The 15,811-nt window shown below is 43.0% G+C and overlaps 2 protein-coding genes across 2 annotated transcripts; both read right to left on the bottom strand.

Moving 5' to 3' along the window:
• Positions 1 to 4,321: 4,321 nt before the first annotated feature.
• LOC141987945 (uncharacterized) lies at positions 4,322 to 5,951 on the bottom strand. The gene is made up of 5 exons (XM_074953777.1): positions 5,902 to 5,951; positions 5,736 to 5,793; positions 5,067 to 5,171; positions 4,361 to 4,930; positions 4,322 to 4,329 (listed from the first exon to the last, which is right to left on the bottom strand). The coding sequence occupies exons 2-5, from the start codon at positions 5,776 to 5,778 to the stop codon at positions 4,322 to 4,324; spliced, it is 726 nt and encodes a 241-aa protein (XP_074809878.1). The 5' UTR covers positions 5,779 to 5,793; positions 5,902 to 5,951.
• Positions 5,952 to 6,796: 845 nt separating this feature from the next.
• Positions 6,797 to 8,414, bottom strand: LOC141988162 (uncharacterized). The gene is made up of 2 exons (XM_074953994.1): positions 7,743 to 8,414; positions 6,797 to 7,611 (listed from the first exon to the last, which is right to left on the bottom strand). The coding sequence occupies exons 1-2, from the start codon at positions 8,133 to 8,135 to the stop codon at positions 6,925 to 6,927; spliced, it is 1,080 nt and encodes a 359-aa protein (XP_074810095.1). The 5' UTR covers positions 8,136 to 8,414; the 3' UTR covers positions 6,797 to 6,924.
• Between the last annotated feature and the right edge of the window lie 7,397 nt (positions 8,415 to 15,811).

Genomic DNA, 15,811 nt, shown 5'->3' with positions numbered 1-15,811 from the left:
ACAGACAATGTTTGTTTGGCATTATCCAATACATTTTTTATAAAGTAACTTTTCCCGCAGTTGCTAGGCCCCGCGAGAATTGCAGAAAAGGGGTGTCTCCACCTCGTATCCATTTTTCAAAAACCGTAGGGCAGGGTTTTAAACCCTTCTCCTAGGACCCTCTTGTTGTAAACGACTTTCTGTGTTTTTTTAAGGGTTTTTGTCTCTATTTGCCACTGATTTTTGTTTCTTACAATAGAGGTTTGCTGCACCTCTATCTTTTTTGAGGGGTTCTCTCGCAGACCCGTGCAATAGTCCAGGACTAGATCTTTCAAACTGTCAAAGTTGATCTTTTCACAGTTTGCTACGTTCAGGGTAATACCTTTGACCTTCATACAAGCCTTTCCTCCCGACAGTTTGTACCTGTATGTTTTTGGGCCTGCCGACACAAACTCGGTGATGTGTTGATCTGGTGGGATCTCGCTCGTGAGGTCCCCTAAATAATCCCCCAGAGGGGGATTCCAGGCCCCCTCCCTTTTCACAAATATCACAGAGTCAGTGTCATGGTACAGGCACCGCTCTTGCAATCCGTCTAGGAGGTTGTATAGTTCTAAGCGGGCATAAGCGGTGGTGAAACAGGCTATGAAAACATTGGTATTGCCAGAGACAGAATAACGGTCTTTTGCGTGCTTCCAAGTTACGCACGCTGTTTCATCGTCGATAAACTCACAGGATGAAACCTCGTAGTTGGGGGAAAATAGGTACTGAAAGAGTTCGTCAGGGTCTCTCACGATGCTGGTATTGGGTAGGTTGGTTCTTTGACCGAATTTACCCCACAGAGAATTTAAAAACAGTTTAGCAATTTGGCGTTTAGCGGGGTTTAGCCTGATCTCGTGTCGGCGTAAAAGCACGCCTTCTTTCTGGTAGAAATCGTTAACATACTTATTTTGTTTGTCTTCGTCTGTGCACCAGCTGGGATACCCTGAAGCCTCTTGTTTCTGGCGGAGGTGTAATTTTATGTACTCCGAAAAGAGTTTATCAGATTTTTCATTAAAATGCCAGATTTCATAGATTTTAGCCACCACGTACCCCTTCGCTATGGCTGCGTTCAATTCCACAGTGCACCAAGTCCCCAGGATGGCCCTCTCCTCGTCAGTGTGGGTGCACGTCTCCCGCTGCACGGTTTCCGCGCAGGTTCGGCATAGCGGGAACATAAGCTTGCCGCCCACTCTGACAGGTAACAATGGGAAAAAGAGGCCTCGTGGGGGGTACACTTTAACTTTTGCAATTCCAAAATAATTTGCAAGGGGTCCAAATTTGTCATAAACTATATCGGGGTGCCCGATAGGGTAGTCTTTCGTTTTGTTTACAAAAGGGTACAAGCTGGTAAAATCATAATAGTGGATTTCTTCTCCGGGCTTAGGTTTATAATATAGACGGATGGCGTTCGTCCTCCCCCCAAAAAGAGCATCCCTAGGCATGAGAGGCTGGGGTAACTGGGCTCGGTTTAAAAAGCTCGCAAGCTCCCTGTCTGTTTCTTTCATCACCACCCACTCGTGCTCCCAAAGAGTCCTCACTACAAAACCAAGCCGTTTTAGATAGTCGGTCTTGAGCTGCGTCTTGTAATAAAGAAACCCAAAAGTTGTCCCCGTCATAGGATTTTGTGCTTTTTCACAATGACAGGCAACACAGCCGTGAAAAAAACACCCATTAAACTCAAAGGCTGTGTGTACCCCGTCAATATTGGCATAACCGTCTAAAAAGTAGGGGCCTACCTGTAGTTCCCCACCCTGTAAAGCGTGCCGTATTTGTATATGTTCTTTTTGAGAGATATACAACAGCCACTGGATAGATGGGGTCGAATATCTCTTTTTCTGTCTGTGATAGTTGTCTGGAGGGAGAAGAGCTACCGTGTTAGGCTCCAAAAACATAAACCTGTACATAGCCATGCAGACGGATGCCAGCGTTATGTACCGGAACGGATCTATACACAGTTTTATCTCAGTGAATTTACCGGGTTCTCTCTCTACTAGATCGACCTTCTCCGTCATATTCATAATTTCTTTTCTGTATAGGATACAAGCCTGTCTCAAAATTTTTACATCCTGCTGGCAGTAATACGCAAGCTCTTTCTGCAGGTCAAAAGTCTCAGAGCTGTGGTCTTGATACCAGTCGAGAAACTCTGCTTTTTCCCTGGGCATCATGCTTTCTACACCGTAGTGCTCCACACCGGGCATAGGCCCCACATAATTTTGATTTTCTAAAGTGTTAAAAAAATGTGGAAAATACCCTTTGCAACCTTCAAACCCCATCGCCTGTGGGAGCTTGCTAAGCTTCATGGGCAAGAAGTTTAAAGAGTCTATAAAACGAATGCCAAGGGCCTTAACTTCCACACACATTAGTTTACTGCCCTGAGTGATCAGTTCTATGCACATCTTTTCCTTCAGTAACTGTCTAACGCAGAAATACGCATCATAACCTTTGGAATTGTGTGCTAGGAACGTGTAGTCCCGGAACTCTTTGCCAATAAAGGTCTTAACAAACATAGAAAGACATTCGTCACCCTTAAATTCCCAGGATTTTTCCGGCTTTAGGGACATTGCAAAAATATAATTGGGAGTGTGCAACCCAGTCTCCTGCATGCATTCAAAATCATAAAAAATATACTTTTCTGATGATTCGGGCTTTCTAAGGCTGTCCATAAAACAGAGGTGAATGTCTACATCTCCAACGATCAAACCCTGACACTGCTTACAGCGCCTCCCTTTACACCTGTGCTGCTTGTCCACGTACGCCTGACACTTACCGCACAAAGTTTTAGACAGGCATTCAACTTGGTTTTTTGACGCACAGTTGACATGTCTGTCTAAACACTCTTTGGACCGACAATACAGTTTACAGCTAGGACACCTCAGCTGCACACCCATGTTGTCAGAGCATGTTGCGCTCAAGCAGAGACGGCAACGATACCTGCAAGAATGGTCGTGACTGTACACCGTGTGGCAAAACTCACAGTAATTTTTTGCTCCGAACAACTTTTTCACATCCAGAACCCCATAGTAATGTTCATTGTGCAACAGGATGAAATAAGTCTTAGGGTACACGGGGCCCCCCGTTTTAAAAAAAACCCAGCCACCTTTCACCGCATACAGCACCACCTGTATGTTAACTCCTAAATGCTGTTCAAACTTTGCTACATCAGTGAGCATAACCTTTTTTTGATCTGACCACCCCAGTTTCTCGTGCAACTTTCTCGCCTCTGCTAACAATTCTGCATCTGTAGGCTTATGACCGGCCATGACAGCCAAGAGCCCTCCCGCAAAACATAGATTGGTACCGGTGTAAGTCAGGTCTACTAAACATTGTCTCTTTTTATGAATAATCTGACTACTAAGGATAGAATTTAAAACTCTTCGAGCGCCCCCACCCCTATTTTTTACAACTGTCACAACAAGGCGCAACGTCCCATCGAAATGCAATTCTCTATTGCTCTGAAGCAGCTTTGAGGTCTGGTTCAAGAAATCCTCAGCGGACAGCTCATCCCTAGTTCTTCTGACTGAAAACAAAGGGTTAGTTAAACGACGGCTCTCTAAACGTAACTGTACGTAATCATCAGGGCCTACCCTACCATTAACATCATCAAGAACTAGCTGTATCCCTCTGTGTATGGCTTCAACAGCCTGTTGAGCTGAATTTATTTGCTCAAGATGGACAAAACGAAACTCCTCACAATACACCGACCCCCCAAATCTAGGTAATTCACGTTGCCAACTTCTCACTCTCTCCATATACACCTCTGCATTTTCAGGGTTACTTGGGGGTTCCTCTACGGAACCATCAGTGGCATCTTCTACATCCGATACTAATTGAGAGTCAGACTCTGAGACGCCTCCGTGAGGGGCATTGGGAGTCGATGGGCCTCCGTCTAGAGAGCACTCTGGGGAATTTTCTAAACCAGAGTCTGATTTCGCCTCCCCATTTTCAGACATGCCAGTTTGAGAGCCTCTGGTAGGGGGCATCTCTTTTTGTTTTTTTTCCCTCATTACCTCTTTAGCCCTTTTTAAAATTTTTACAGCGACCCTGGCCTGGAATTTTTTGGCAGCCATCTGTTTATCCCCCAAGCGCCGTCCGCCCTTTTGTTTACAAACGAGCTGATGTGCACCCTTGAGGGTACCCCTTTCCACACCTAGTCATGCCTGATCAGAGCCACCCTTTCCAGCCCCCCTTTCTTTTAGGCCCCCTGAGGATTCAGCGTCCATCAGTTTTCTGAACAAAGCGTCGTATTTTTTCCAAATCTTTTTAGAATGCCGTAGTTTTAGACTCCCCGAAGATACAGCGTCCATCAGTTTTCTGAATGAAGCATTAAACTCTTCCCAAATACTAGAATATGGGGGATCTTTGTCAGTCCTTAGTTTTTTATTCACAACCCCTAGAGTGCCTGCTCTGGGTTTGTGAATGTGTGTGTTTCTGCACACATTCAGAGCCCCTAGAGTGCCTACTCCGGGTTTGTGAATGTGGACGTTTTCGCTCACAGTTTTCTCAGGGCTTGGTGCGGCGGTGGCCACTGAGGAACTGGAGTTGTGTTTGCATGGTTGCAATACCTTGGCATCGCAGGTGTTTTCAATCCTTGGTTTTTTATTCACAATCCCTAGAGCGCCTGTTCCGGGTTTGTGAATGTGGGCGTTTTCGCTCACAGTTTTCTCAGGGCTTGGCGTGGCGGTGGCCGCTGAGGAACTGGAGTTGTCTTTGCATGGATGTTTTTTACCAGAGTGTTTTGTTTTGTCCTTGGGTTTGACGTAAATGAGGTTTGGACTGGGCTGATGCTTCATCTGCACTCTTGTGCTGTTTTGCGTTGATAAAGGTCTCAAAGCAGATTCCTGGTTCTTTGGTGGTTCTCGGGGAGGGGTCCTTGTAGCTCCCACTACAGCCTTGTCAGAAGGGCTGCATATGCCTGCTTGGGGCAGGAGGGGGGAAAAAAAGCATTTTACAAAAATGTAACTTTGCCAGCTTTCTCACCCACACCTATGTATGTACTTAAAATACAAAACCTCATAAATTAACCAGACTAATAAGCAAAATATATTTACCCGGCTTCATCCATCCATCTGTCACTGATACTTGTGAATTTTTCTTTTCAATTGTCTCTTTCCTTTTTCTTTTGAGCATTTTTACCCGCTCAAGTTTTGACCGTGCTGTAAAGCAAACAACATTCTAATAAAACACATGAAACTGTCTAGTAAACTTTAAAATAAAATAAAATAATATCCATTAGAGTGTTTTTTCTATTTAAAAAAGTCATAGCTTTAAAACAAAATAATCCATTTCAGGCTGTACAACAATCACAGGTTTTGAGTTTATTTCTACCACTTTGAAAACAACCCCCACAAATATTTTTTTTTTTTTAAATACATCTCATTTTGCAAAGTAAAAACCCTGCTAATTGGAAACACACCATCACCATCAGTTTGTAGACATATACTTTTTAAAAACCGCCTATGTTTTACACACACACACACACACACACACACACAGTTTAAAACACTGTTTGCAACAAAATACTTTTCAATAAACCCACATGCTTTTAAAAAGATCCCTGGTTGTTCTGGCCCCCGCCCTGCCCCAGCCATGTGCGCTTGGGGTCTTTGGGGTAAGAAAAACAAGCCAAAATGTTAGTTAGTATTAGCTCCCAAATCCCTATTCAACCTATGTAATACCTGAAGTTATTAAGCACAACTACAGTTAAAAATGGTTTTTACCTTGGCCTGGTGATGAACTGCAACTTAAAGTTACTGGCTCCATGCTAAACAGATCACACTGCAATACAGATATGCACCATTATTTACTAAGATAGCATGGCCAAAAAATGGCATTATATAATATATATATATTTTCAGAGTTAAAAAAAAAAAACAGGGAACATACCTCCACTTGCAGCCCAGCAGCAATTCAAGAGAGTTTCTGTTGAAAGAGACAGTCTCCAAGCTACCTGAGGTTTTGTTCTTTTTTTTTTACACCATCCTAACTCTTTTGTTTCAAAATAGTTAGCAGGTTGATTGGATCACCCCTCCCTAGCATTCCCTTTTGTGATCGGGGTGGGGAATAAGTTTTTCTGCACAATTGGGCTGCTTTTCTTTTTTAAGTTCAAATACTTTTTGTTCCCCCCACCCTGTAGGGCCTTCTTACAGTAACCATTTCAAATGAGGGGCCCTTTGCAGATATCAATGAATGTCTTGGGGCTTGTTTTTGTTTTTAAAAACATGTTCTTTCATGCTTAAAGTTTGGTGGAACGGGGGGTGATTTCTAGAAAAAGTGCCCCGTGGCCTTCAACCAACTCCTGGGCCATATTTAGACTGGCCTATAGCGTTCCACCAACTCCAGGGGTTATATTTAAACTGCCCAATAGCATCTGCAAACTCCTGAGGTTTTATTTCATTTCATATTAATCAGAACTCACCATCCTCACCCACCCACCTCCCTTACTATGGGTGCACCCCCATCAAAATTAACCCTATGGCAACAAGGGTGAGTAATCACAGTCACCCTGGCTATTCAGTGAGGGGGGGGGGTGGTTAAACCCGTTCAGTTCAACAGAATAAGTCAACTCTATTGTACTCAACCACATGTCTGAACCATCCCCGTTTGTTTTATTGTAAACACATTTTTAGGGTATTTTTCCCCCTCCCACAACATACATTTCAGCTTTTTTTTTTTTTTTGCTGTAAATGGGTCTCTCTTACACAAAAGACACAAGAGCTAGGTTCTCACAAACAATTTTTTTTTTTATTTAAAAGACATACAGCTCCTTCAAAACAAACCAAGATGCTCCATTAAAAAAAGAAAGAAAGAAAAAAAGACTTTAAGCTCCCTTAAGGGCCAGAGACCTTTTAACAGAAATACAAATAGTCACAAAGCCCTTTTCAATAGATTTTTTTTTTAAATTTACAGCTACCAAGTTTTATATCGCATGTTTGGCACCTCACCATTTTCTAACTTAATCCTTTTAGATTTCTTACAAATAGCCTTTTTCTTAAGCAGGGTTCTGTAACTTTTTGTGCGGACCAGACGGTCAATATAACGCTCTAAGCAGGCATCTTCCGGTTTGGTCATTTTCTTTAAAACATGGTCAGGGTCTCCACTGAATTGCACAGCATTTATCAAGGTCACCCCTTGTGCTAAATGTTCTTGGGTTAGGCATAGACATTGCATAGCATAACCTATGGCAATCACAGTGTTTAATAAGCTTTCCAAACACAGCTCAGCACACAGGCCCTGGAGCTTGCAGTTTATATCCACTGAAGTCCAAGTCACACAGTCATGGTGCCGCTGGCCTGGTGCATCTATGACACAGCCCTCACAATCTTCAAAAAGCTTTTCCCTAAGACAGTGATTAAGAACAGAATAAACAGCAACGCGTACAATAGTCCGCATGACTTTGTTACGCTCACGACGTGGCACTGGCTCAGTCAGTTCCATGCCAAGCCTCCTCCTAAACTCCTCATAGCCGTCATCCTCGGAGTCCTCTTCAACATTTTGTATTGGCGTTGAGCAAAAACAAGGTGGGCCCGGTTCATCTTCGCTGCTTGGTGCAATGCTGTCCAGAGTCTCCGGGTCCTCTAGAAAGGCATCATTGAGCTGTTGAGAGATTTTTTTCAAAAAAGAAACAGCGTAAGCACCCCACTGCTCGGTTTTTGATTTACACAATCCCTGGTTCCTAGCCCCGTTACAACCCCATCCCGACCGTCACTTCTTAAGCATTCATTTACCTGAGCGTTCATCTTGTCCACTAGTGACTTCCCCGAGCTGCGATCACCTTCCTCCTCCCGGGGGGTGGCCAACAAGAGGCCATCACGCTCATCGTGGGGCCCCACAAGCGGCTGGGTTTCAGGGTCCGGGGTATCCATCAATGGCTGGGCCAAAGGGCTCCCCTCAATTGCCCCCTCCTCCTCCTCGGAACTGTCGCTGATGTAGCGCTTTCTCCGCGGTTTGTTGAAGGCCCTCGGGGCTAAAACAAAGTCCGAAGTTCTCACGGGGGTGGTGAAGGAGTCCATGTTTCCACGATTTCTAAAACACGTGCTCTTGGTAAAAGACAGCCTCTTCTGCCCGACGCTGGGCCTTATGGGGTGATGGTGCTGCGCTCTGATTGGCAGAGGGGTCATACGCCCCTCTTCTGGGTGGTTCACCCCATCCCAGAACCTGCCCTATTTTGGTCAAATCTGCTCTCGGGCCGGCCTGATTGGTAGAGGTTGGTGGGAGGAGTTGTTAGAGGGGTCACACGAATCATTTCCGGACGGGTCACCCCGCCCCCGGAACTCATCCTAATTGGTCAAATCTCCTCTTGGTCCTATCGGAACAAAACCCCTCCTGATTGGTAGCGGGGTGGGAGGAGGAGTTGTTAGAGGGGTCACAAGACCCACTTCCAGAGAGGACACCCCCACCCCGGAACTCGCCCTGATTGGTCAAAGCTCCTCTCTGGGAGGTCCTACGGGGCAAAACCCATCCTGATTGGTAGAGGGTGGGGGGGGGAGGAGTTGTTAGAGGGGTCACAAGACCCACTTCCGGAGAGGACACCCCGCTCCGGAACTCGCCCTGATTGGTCAAAGCTCCTCTTGGGGGGGAAGTCCTACGGGGCAAAACCCATCCTGATTGGTAGAGGGCAGTGGGAGGAGTTGTTAGAGGGTTCACATGACATACCTTGCTTCCGGTCACGTGGCAGCCTTGACCCTGGAAGTAATACCCCATGGGGCAGGACTTCCGGTGGGGGGGGGCAGAGGTCAAGGGGTGGGGTTAAAGGGGTCAAGGGGTGGGGTGGGTGTCACATGACACACCTTGCTTCCGGTCATGTGGCAGCCTTGACCCCGGAAGTAATAACCCATGGGGCGGGACTTCCGGTGGGTGGGGCTAAGAGATCAAGGGGCGGGGCTTAGGGGTCAAGGGGGCGGGGCTAAGGGGTCAAGGGGCGGGGTCAGGGTTTGATTGATGGTAGGGCCCTTATACTACTACCATTTGAAAGTATGGCCCCAGTATCTTAGTGTCTCAGTACCTCCCAACTGTTCATGGGCTTGTCCTAAGAACACTCCTGTGAAAGATTATCCCCATTTGTACAGATAGAGAACTGAGGCAGAGATTAACCTAGAGTAGAGTAACCTAGGAAGTCTGAGGTGGAGTCAGGAACTGAAAGCAGAGCACAGATCCTTAGCTATGCAAATTAACTTCAAGTAGAGCTATGATGATTTACCACCGCTAAAGATCCTGCCTCTAAGCTTTTTTCAGTGACCCAGGCAACAGGAGTGCCAAAGTCATTTTTCTTGCTATGGTGCCAGACAGCCATGCTGCTGTGCCAGTTTGATGGTGGTATATAGTTCTATATTTGAGTTAAAATCCATGCAGCGGTGAGGACTGAACAGTCCTTTAAGATCAACATTTCCTGATAAATCTGGTTGCCTTATACAAGCTCAACTCCCAGTTCATGGATTTAAACATCAAGTTCATAATAAATCAGAAACTCTTCTGCAAAGAATGGACAGCACTTTTCCCAGGTCCAGAGTGTTGCATGTTAATGGGAAGAAGAAAGCCATATATTCAATACTGGGTGTTACAGCTGAAGAGACTAAAAGTGCCCTACTAAATAATGAGAAGTCTTATGGAATTACTGTCTTCTTTCAAGGTCAATTAAAAAACTAATGCCCTAATAAATAAAAACGTTCAGAAATCCCTCACAGAATTAAATGGGGTCATTATTTGACCCTCAGTCCAGATGATCATTCTTTGCAAAGGAATCTCTTTTCACCTCATTGGTTAAATTTGCAGATATCTGAATTCTGGGAACTATGTTGCCTGTTGCGCCAAGCCACTGACGCTAGGACTATGCCATTCACTTACTAGCAAGAGGCTCATAAAGCATTGCCAGACTGTAAACTGTTTTTAGTTGAATGAGCCTTCAGCTGCAAAAATATGAAATGAAATGTTTTAAGATTAATCTATAGTCTCATCACAATTTTATTTCTAATATAATTCTTCTCTTCCACAATATAAATTGTGGATACAATAAAGAAGCCTCAATTACCAATGCCAAGATGGTGTTCTGAAGATAAGGCCTTTGTTAATGCAGTAGGCTTTCTAGTCAAAAGAATTCAATGCATGGAAATACAAGGGATCTCGCTGAACTAAAACTCTGCTTTGTTGACAAAGACATTATATCAAACAACTGTTGACATTTTCAAGGCATTTATTTTATGAATCATTTCAGATAGTTGATATGTTAGTTTCAGATCCATCATATTTTTAAGGGATTTACTTCATGTAATAAAATTAATTTCTGATAGATTTTGTTGCAGAATCTTTCATGATATCAACTCTTGTAGCTTAGCAGCTAATCTTGATTTAGAGTCAAGGTTCAGTTCAGATTAGTAAAGGAAAGCACAGCCATTCCCATACACAGAGGTTTGAAATTGATATAGTGAGCTACTAAATATTTTGAAGGAACTGATAACATAAATGGCAACATTTGAAATGCAGAAGAATAGGATTTTTAATAAATGTAATTGTAATGGATTTTTTTTGCTGTTATGACAAACACAAACATGCAGTAGCTGTTTTAGAGAAACACCATTTCCTAGGTTCATTAGACCTGACAAGTTCATGCATGAAACATGTACACGCAGCTCTAATTGTGGTTGCTTTTCTCTCAAAGTATAGTTCAGAACCAAGTCAGAACTTAAGCAATTTGAACATATTCTTATACAATGATCTGCTCAGCCTGGTATATATAGCTAACCTCTCCTATCTCTGTTTTCTGCTTCTTCCCCACTAAGAAGAGGCTACAGAAAAAATGCTGAGAAAACCTTGCAACGTATGAACACTACAGTACCTGATAAGGAGCTGATCCACAAATAGCTTGTAATACTGCATTCCTCGAATATTGACAAGTGCGAAGAACATAAGGATGGCCATACTGGGTCAGACCAATGGTCCATCTAGCCTATTGTCCTGTCTTCTGATAATGACCAATGCCAGGTGCCCCAGAGGGAATTAACAGAACAGCGCAATTAGCAAGTGATCCATCCCCTGTCATTCAGTCCCAACTTCTGGCAGTTTGATATTTAGGAACACCTGGCACATGGGGTTGTATCTCTGACCATCTTGGCAAATAGCCATTGATGGACCTAATCTCCAGGAACTTATCTAATTCTTTTTTAAACCCAATCATATTTTTGTCTTTCACAACATTTCACGGCAACAAGTTTCACAGGTTGACTGTGCATTGTGTGAAGAAGTGCGTCCTTATGTTTGTTTAAACCCGCTGCTTCTTCATTACATTGGGTGATCCCTTGGTTTTTGTGTTACATGAAGGGATAAATAACACTTCTCCATTCACTTTCTCCATATGAGTCATCATTTTATAGACCTCTATCATATCCCCCCTCCATGTCATTGCTTTTCTAACTGAACAGTCTGTTTTTTTTAATCCCTCCTCGTACGGAAGCTGTTATATACCCCTAATCAATTTTGTCACCTTTGTCTGTACCTTTTCCAACTCTAAAATGGCATTTTTGAGATGGGGTGACCAGAACTGCATGCAGTATTCAGCGTGTGGGCATACCATGAATTTATATAGTGGCATTATGATATTTTTCTGTCTTATTGTCTATCCCTTTCCTAATGGATACTAACACTCTGTTAGCTTTTTTGACTGCTGCTGCTGCACACTGAATGGATGTTTTCAGAGAACTATCCACAATGATGGCAAGATCTTTTTTTGGAGTGATAGCAGCTAATTTAGACCTCATCGTTTTGTGTATATATATTTGTGATTATGCTTTCCAATGTGCATTATTTTGCAATTATCAACATTAAATTTCATTTACCATTTTGTTCCTAGTCATCTAGTTTAGTGAGATCCTTTTGTAAGTCTTTGTAATCAGTTTTGGAGTTAACTATTTCACAGTTCACCCCTTTTTTCAGATCATTTATGAATATGTTGAATAGCACTGGTCCCAGTACTGATCCTTTGGGGACCCTACTATTTACCTCTCTCCATTCTGAAAACTGACCAGTTATTCCTACCCTTTGTTTACTATCTTTTAACTCCCTACTGATCCAAAAGGGGATCTTCCCTCTTGTCCCATGACTGCTTACGAGCCTTTGGTGAGGGACCCTGTCAAAGGCTTTCTGAAAGGCCAAGTACACTATATTGACTGGATCACCCTTGTTTGGATGCTCACTGATACCCTCAAAGAATTCTAATAGATTGGTGAAGCATGCTTTCCCTTAACAAAAGCTGTGCTGATTCTTCACCAACATATCATGTTCATCTATGTGTCTGATAATTCTGTCCTTTTCTGTAGTTTCAAACCATTCACCTGGTACTGAAGTTAGGCCTTCTGGCCGGTAATTGACAGGATCCCCACTGGAGCTTTTTAAAAAAATCAACATTACATGTGCTATCCTCCAGTCATCTGGTACAGAGGCTGATTTAAGTGATAGGTTACATATCACAGTTAGTAGTTTTCCAGTTTCATATTTGAGTTCCTTCAGAACTCTTGGGTAAATACCATCTGGTCCCAGTGACTTATTACTGTTTAATTTATCAATTTGTTCCAAAACTTCTGCTGTAGACATTCCAGTCTGGGACAGTTCCTCAGACTTGTCGTCTAAAAAGAATGGGTTGGGTATGGGTATCTCCCTCACATCCTCTGCAGTGAAGACTGATGAAAAGAACATATGTAGCTTCTCCACAATGGCACTGTCTTCCTTGAGTTGAAATGAAACAGAATGCTGTAGCTCTTTGGATTTGAGATGTTGTGGTTTATTAAAAGACAAAAGAACCTGAAGTACAATGCACAGAAACAATGTTTATAATATTCTTCATTCATTCAAATCGAACTAAATTGACATTAGCAATGTTATGGCAAGTTTCACATTTTGAGTCATGTGCTCCCTGAATTCTATACATAGAACTCCCATTCATAGCAAAGTTAATCTTGAATAAGTATCACTGTTAAGATAATACTCTTGTCTTGTAGTAATATATTCAGCAGTCTTCTCAGTTTCAACAAATTTCAAAAATAAAGAAAACATTTTGGGTTAGCCATTGATATATTTTCTAGCTTATTTCAGTGAGCATAAATTAAGTTAAAAAATTAAAGAAAGTTGTCCTCTGTAATTCCTCCGGAACATGGATCTTTACTACGTATTCTCTACTTGGCGTCTGATATGGACTTGCACCCATAGGATTTCTTTCCCTTTCTTCAAGGAACATTGGATCGGGTCCTCAATTCATGCACTAAACTCCTAATAGCATCATGTAAAGTTCTTTGCAAAGAGAAAACTGCCATATATGCACTAAAGATTTGCGCTATAGGTAAGATCTTTACTCTTGGGGGTGACAGTAGAGAGAGTTTTGCTCCAAGATTAAAGAAACTGAATAAATATTTGTTGTTTTTAACTGTTAAAAGGAAAGCAAGAGATACAAGAAGTTTAAAGAAAATAACAGCTGGTCACCCATAACAGACCTTCCTGATGAATAGAGGGTATGATCCTGCATTCCTTTCATAGGATAATCTAATCAACTTCTGTCATAAATATAAAGGGAAGGGTAATCACCTTTAAAATCCCTCCTGGCAAGAGGAAAAATCCTTTCACCTGTAAAGGGTTAAGAAGCTAAAGATAACCTCGCTGGCACCTGACCAAAATGACCAATGAGGAGACAAGATACTTTCAAAAGCTGGGAGGAGAGAGAAAAACAAAGGTTCTGGGTCTGTCTGGGTGAGGCTTTTGCCGGGGACAGAACAGGAATGGAGTCTTAGAATTTAGTAAGTAATCTAGCTAGGTATGTGTTCGATTATGATTTCTTTAAATGGCTGAGAAAATAGCTGTACTGAATAGAATGAATATTCCTGTCTGTGTGTCTTTTTTGTAACTTAAGGTTTTGCCTAGAGGGATTCTCTATGTTTTGAATCTAATTACCCTGTAAGGTATTTACCATCCTGATTTTACAGAGGTGATTCTTTTTACTGTTTCTTCTATTAAAATGTATCTTTTCAAGAACTGAATGCATTTTTCATTGTTCTAAGATCCAAGGGTTTGGGTCTGTGGTCACCTATGCAAATTGGTGAGGATTTTTACCAAACCTTCCCCAGGAAGTGGGGTGCAAGGGTTGGGAGGATTTAGGGGGGAAAGAAGTTTCCAAACTACGCTTTCCTAATAAAAATAAACCCAGATAAATGTTTGGTGGTGGCAGTGGAAGTCCAAGGGCAAAGGGTAAAATAGTTTGTACCTTGGGGAAGTTTTAACCTAAGCTGGTAAAAGTAAGCTTAGGAGGTTTTCATGCAGGTCCCCACATCTGTACCCTAGAGTTCAGAGTGGGGAAGGAACCTTGACATGGTGGCAGAGCGGTGGGATTAACTTGAAATCATTTTGTGATCAATTTGAGATTTTTTGAACCAGAAAAACAGATTTTAAAAGGAAATTTTTAAAATCCTTTGGGCTGCTAGAAAGCAGGTCTCCAGCTGGCAATAGCTGGAAGTTGTTTTTTTTTTTTTTTTTTGCTTTGCTTTGGGGCCAGAGCAGAGACAAAAGGCAATTGTCTTTGTGAGCTGCAATTTCTCTTCCTAAAGGCTGACAATCACTATCAGAGAATATAGGTATCCTATTCAGCACAGCAAAATTTTACAAGCCAATTCTTTTTTTTTTTTGTTTTGGTTTTCTGTCTAACTCTCGGGTGTAAAGTTAGATTCAGTTAGTTAAAAACAGAGAGGTTAGGATGACAGACTCCACGGTTCAACAAAACCTGGAATTAGCCAGATTTGAGGCTAAGGAAAAACAAAAGGAATATGAAAGACAGACAGAACTCATGTGGATGGAGAAGGATGTAATGGAGGCAAGGGAAAAAGAAATGGAGGCTGCCCACAGGAGGGAGATGGAGGCAAGGGACAAAGAAATGGAGGCAAGGGACAAAGAAATGAAGGATGAACTGGAGATGGAGAAGATAAAGGCTCAGCAGAATATACCAACAAACCCTAGCAATCCTTCTCCAGGTACCACTTCCCATCCCAGAAAGTTCCCCACCTACAAGGCAGGCGATGATACTGAGGCCTTCTTAGAAAACTTCAAAAGGGCCTGCCTTGGGTACGGCATCTCTACAGACCAAAACATGGTAGAGCTGAGGCCACAGCTCATGGACCCTTAGCTGATGTGGCGGCTAAAATGACTAAGGACCACATGGACAAGTATGAACTGTTTAAAACCAAGGCGAGAGTCAGAATGGGGATAACACCCGAGCATTCTCATCGGAGGTTCAGAGCCCTAAGGTGGAAACCAGACGTGTCATTTACCCGACATGCCTACCATATTGTGAAACATTGGGATGCCTGGATATCAGGAGCAAGTGTTGAATCTCCAGTAGATTTGCCCTTCTTAATGCAAATGGAACAATTCTTAGAGGGTGTTCCTGAGGAAATAGAAAGATACATCCTAGATGGGAAGCCCAAAACTGTAATCAAGGCAGGAGAGATTGGAGCCAGATGGGTGGAGGTGGCAGAGAAGAAGAAAACTGGTCACAGTTGGAGCAGAGACCAGAAGGGACAACTCCAGACCACACCCTATTACCGGGGGCTGCCCAAGGCCCCACCTACCCCCCAAAGAACCCTCCAGACACCTTATCGTCCCGCCATACCATTCTCTAGCAACCCACCTCACCCCAGTGACCCGTCAGCTGGACGATGTTTTAAATGTAACAAGCCGGGGCATGTAAAGGCCAACTGCCGCAAGAAGCCCAACAGATTACAGTTCATTGCACCGGAATCACACCAGAGATCCTTAGGCCCAGATACCT

Source organism: Natator depressus, chromosome 5 (assembly GCF_965152275.1).
Source record: "Natator depressus isolate rNatDep1 chromosome 5, rNatDep2.hap1, whole genome shotgun sequence".
NCBI lineage: Eukaryota > Metazoa > Chordata > Testudines > Cheloniidae > Natator > Natator depressus.
The sequence above is the reverse complement of the archived record's forward strand: the minus strand, read 5'-3'. Positions and strand labels throughout refer to the sequence as shown.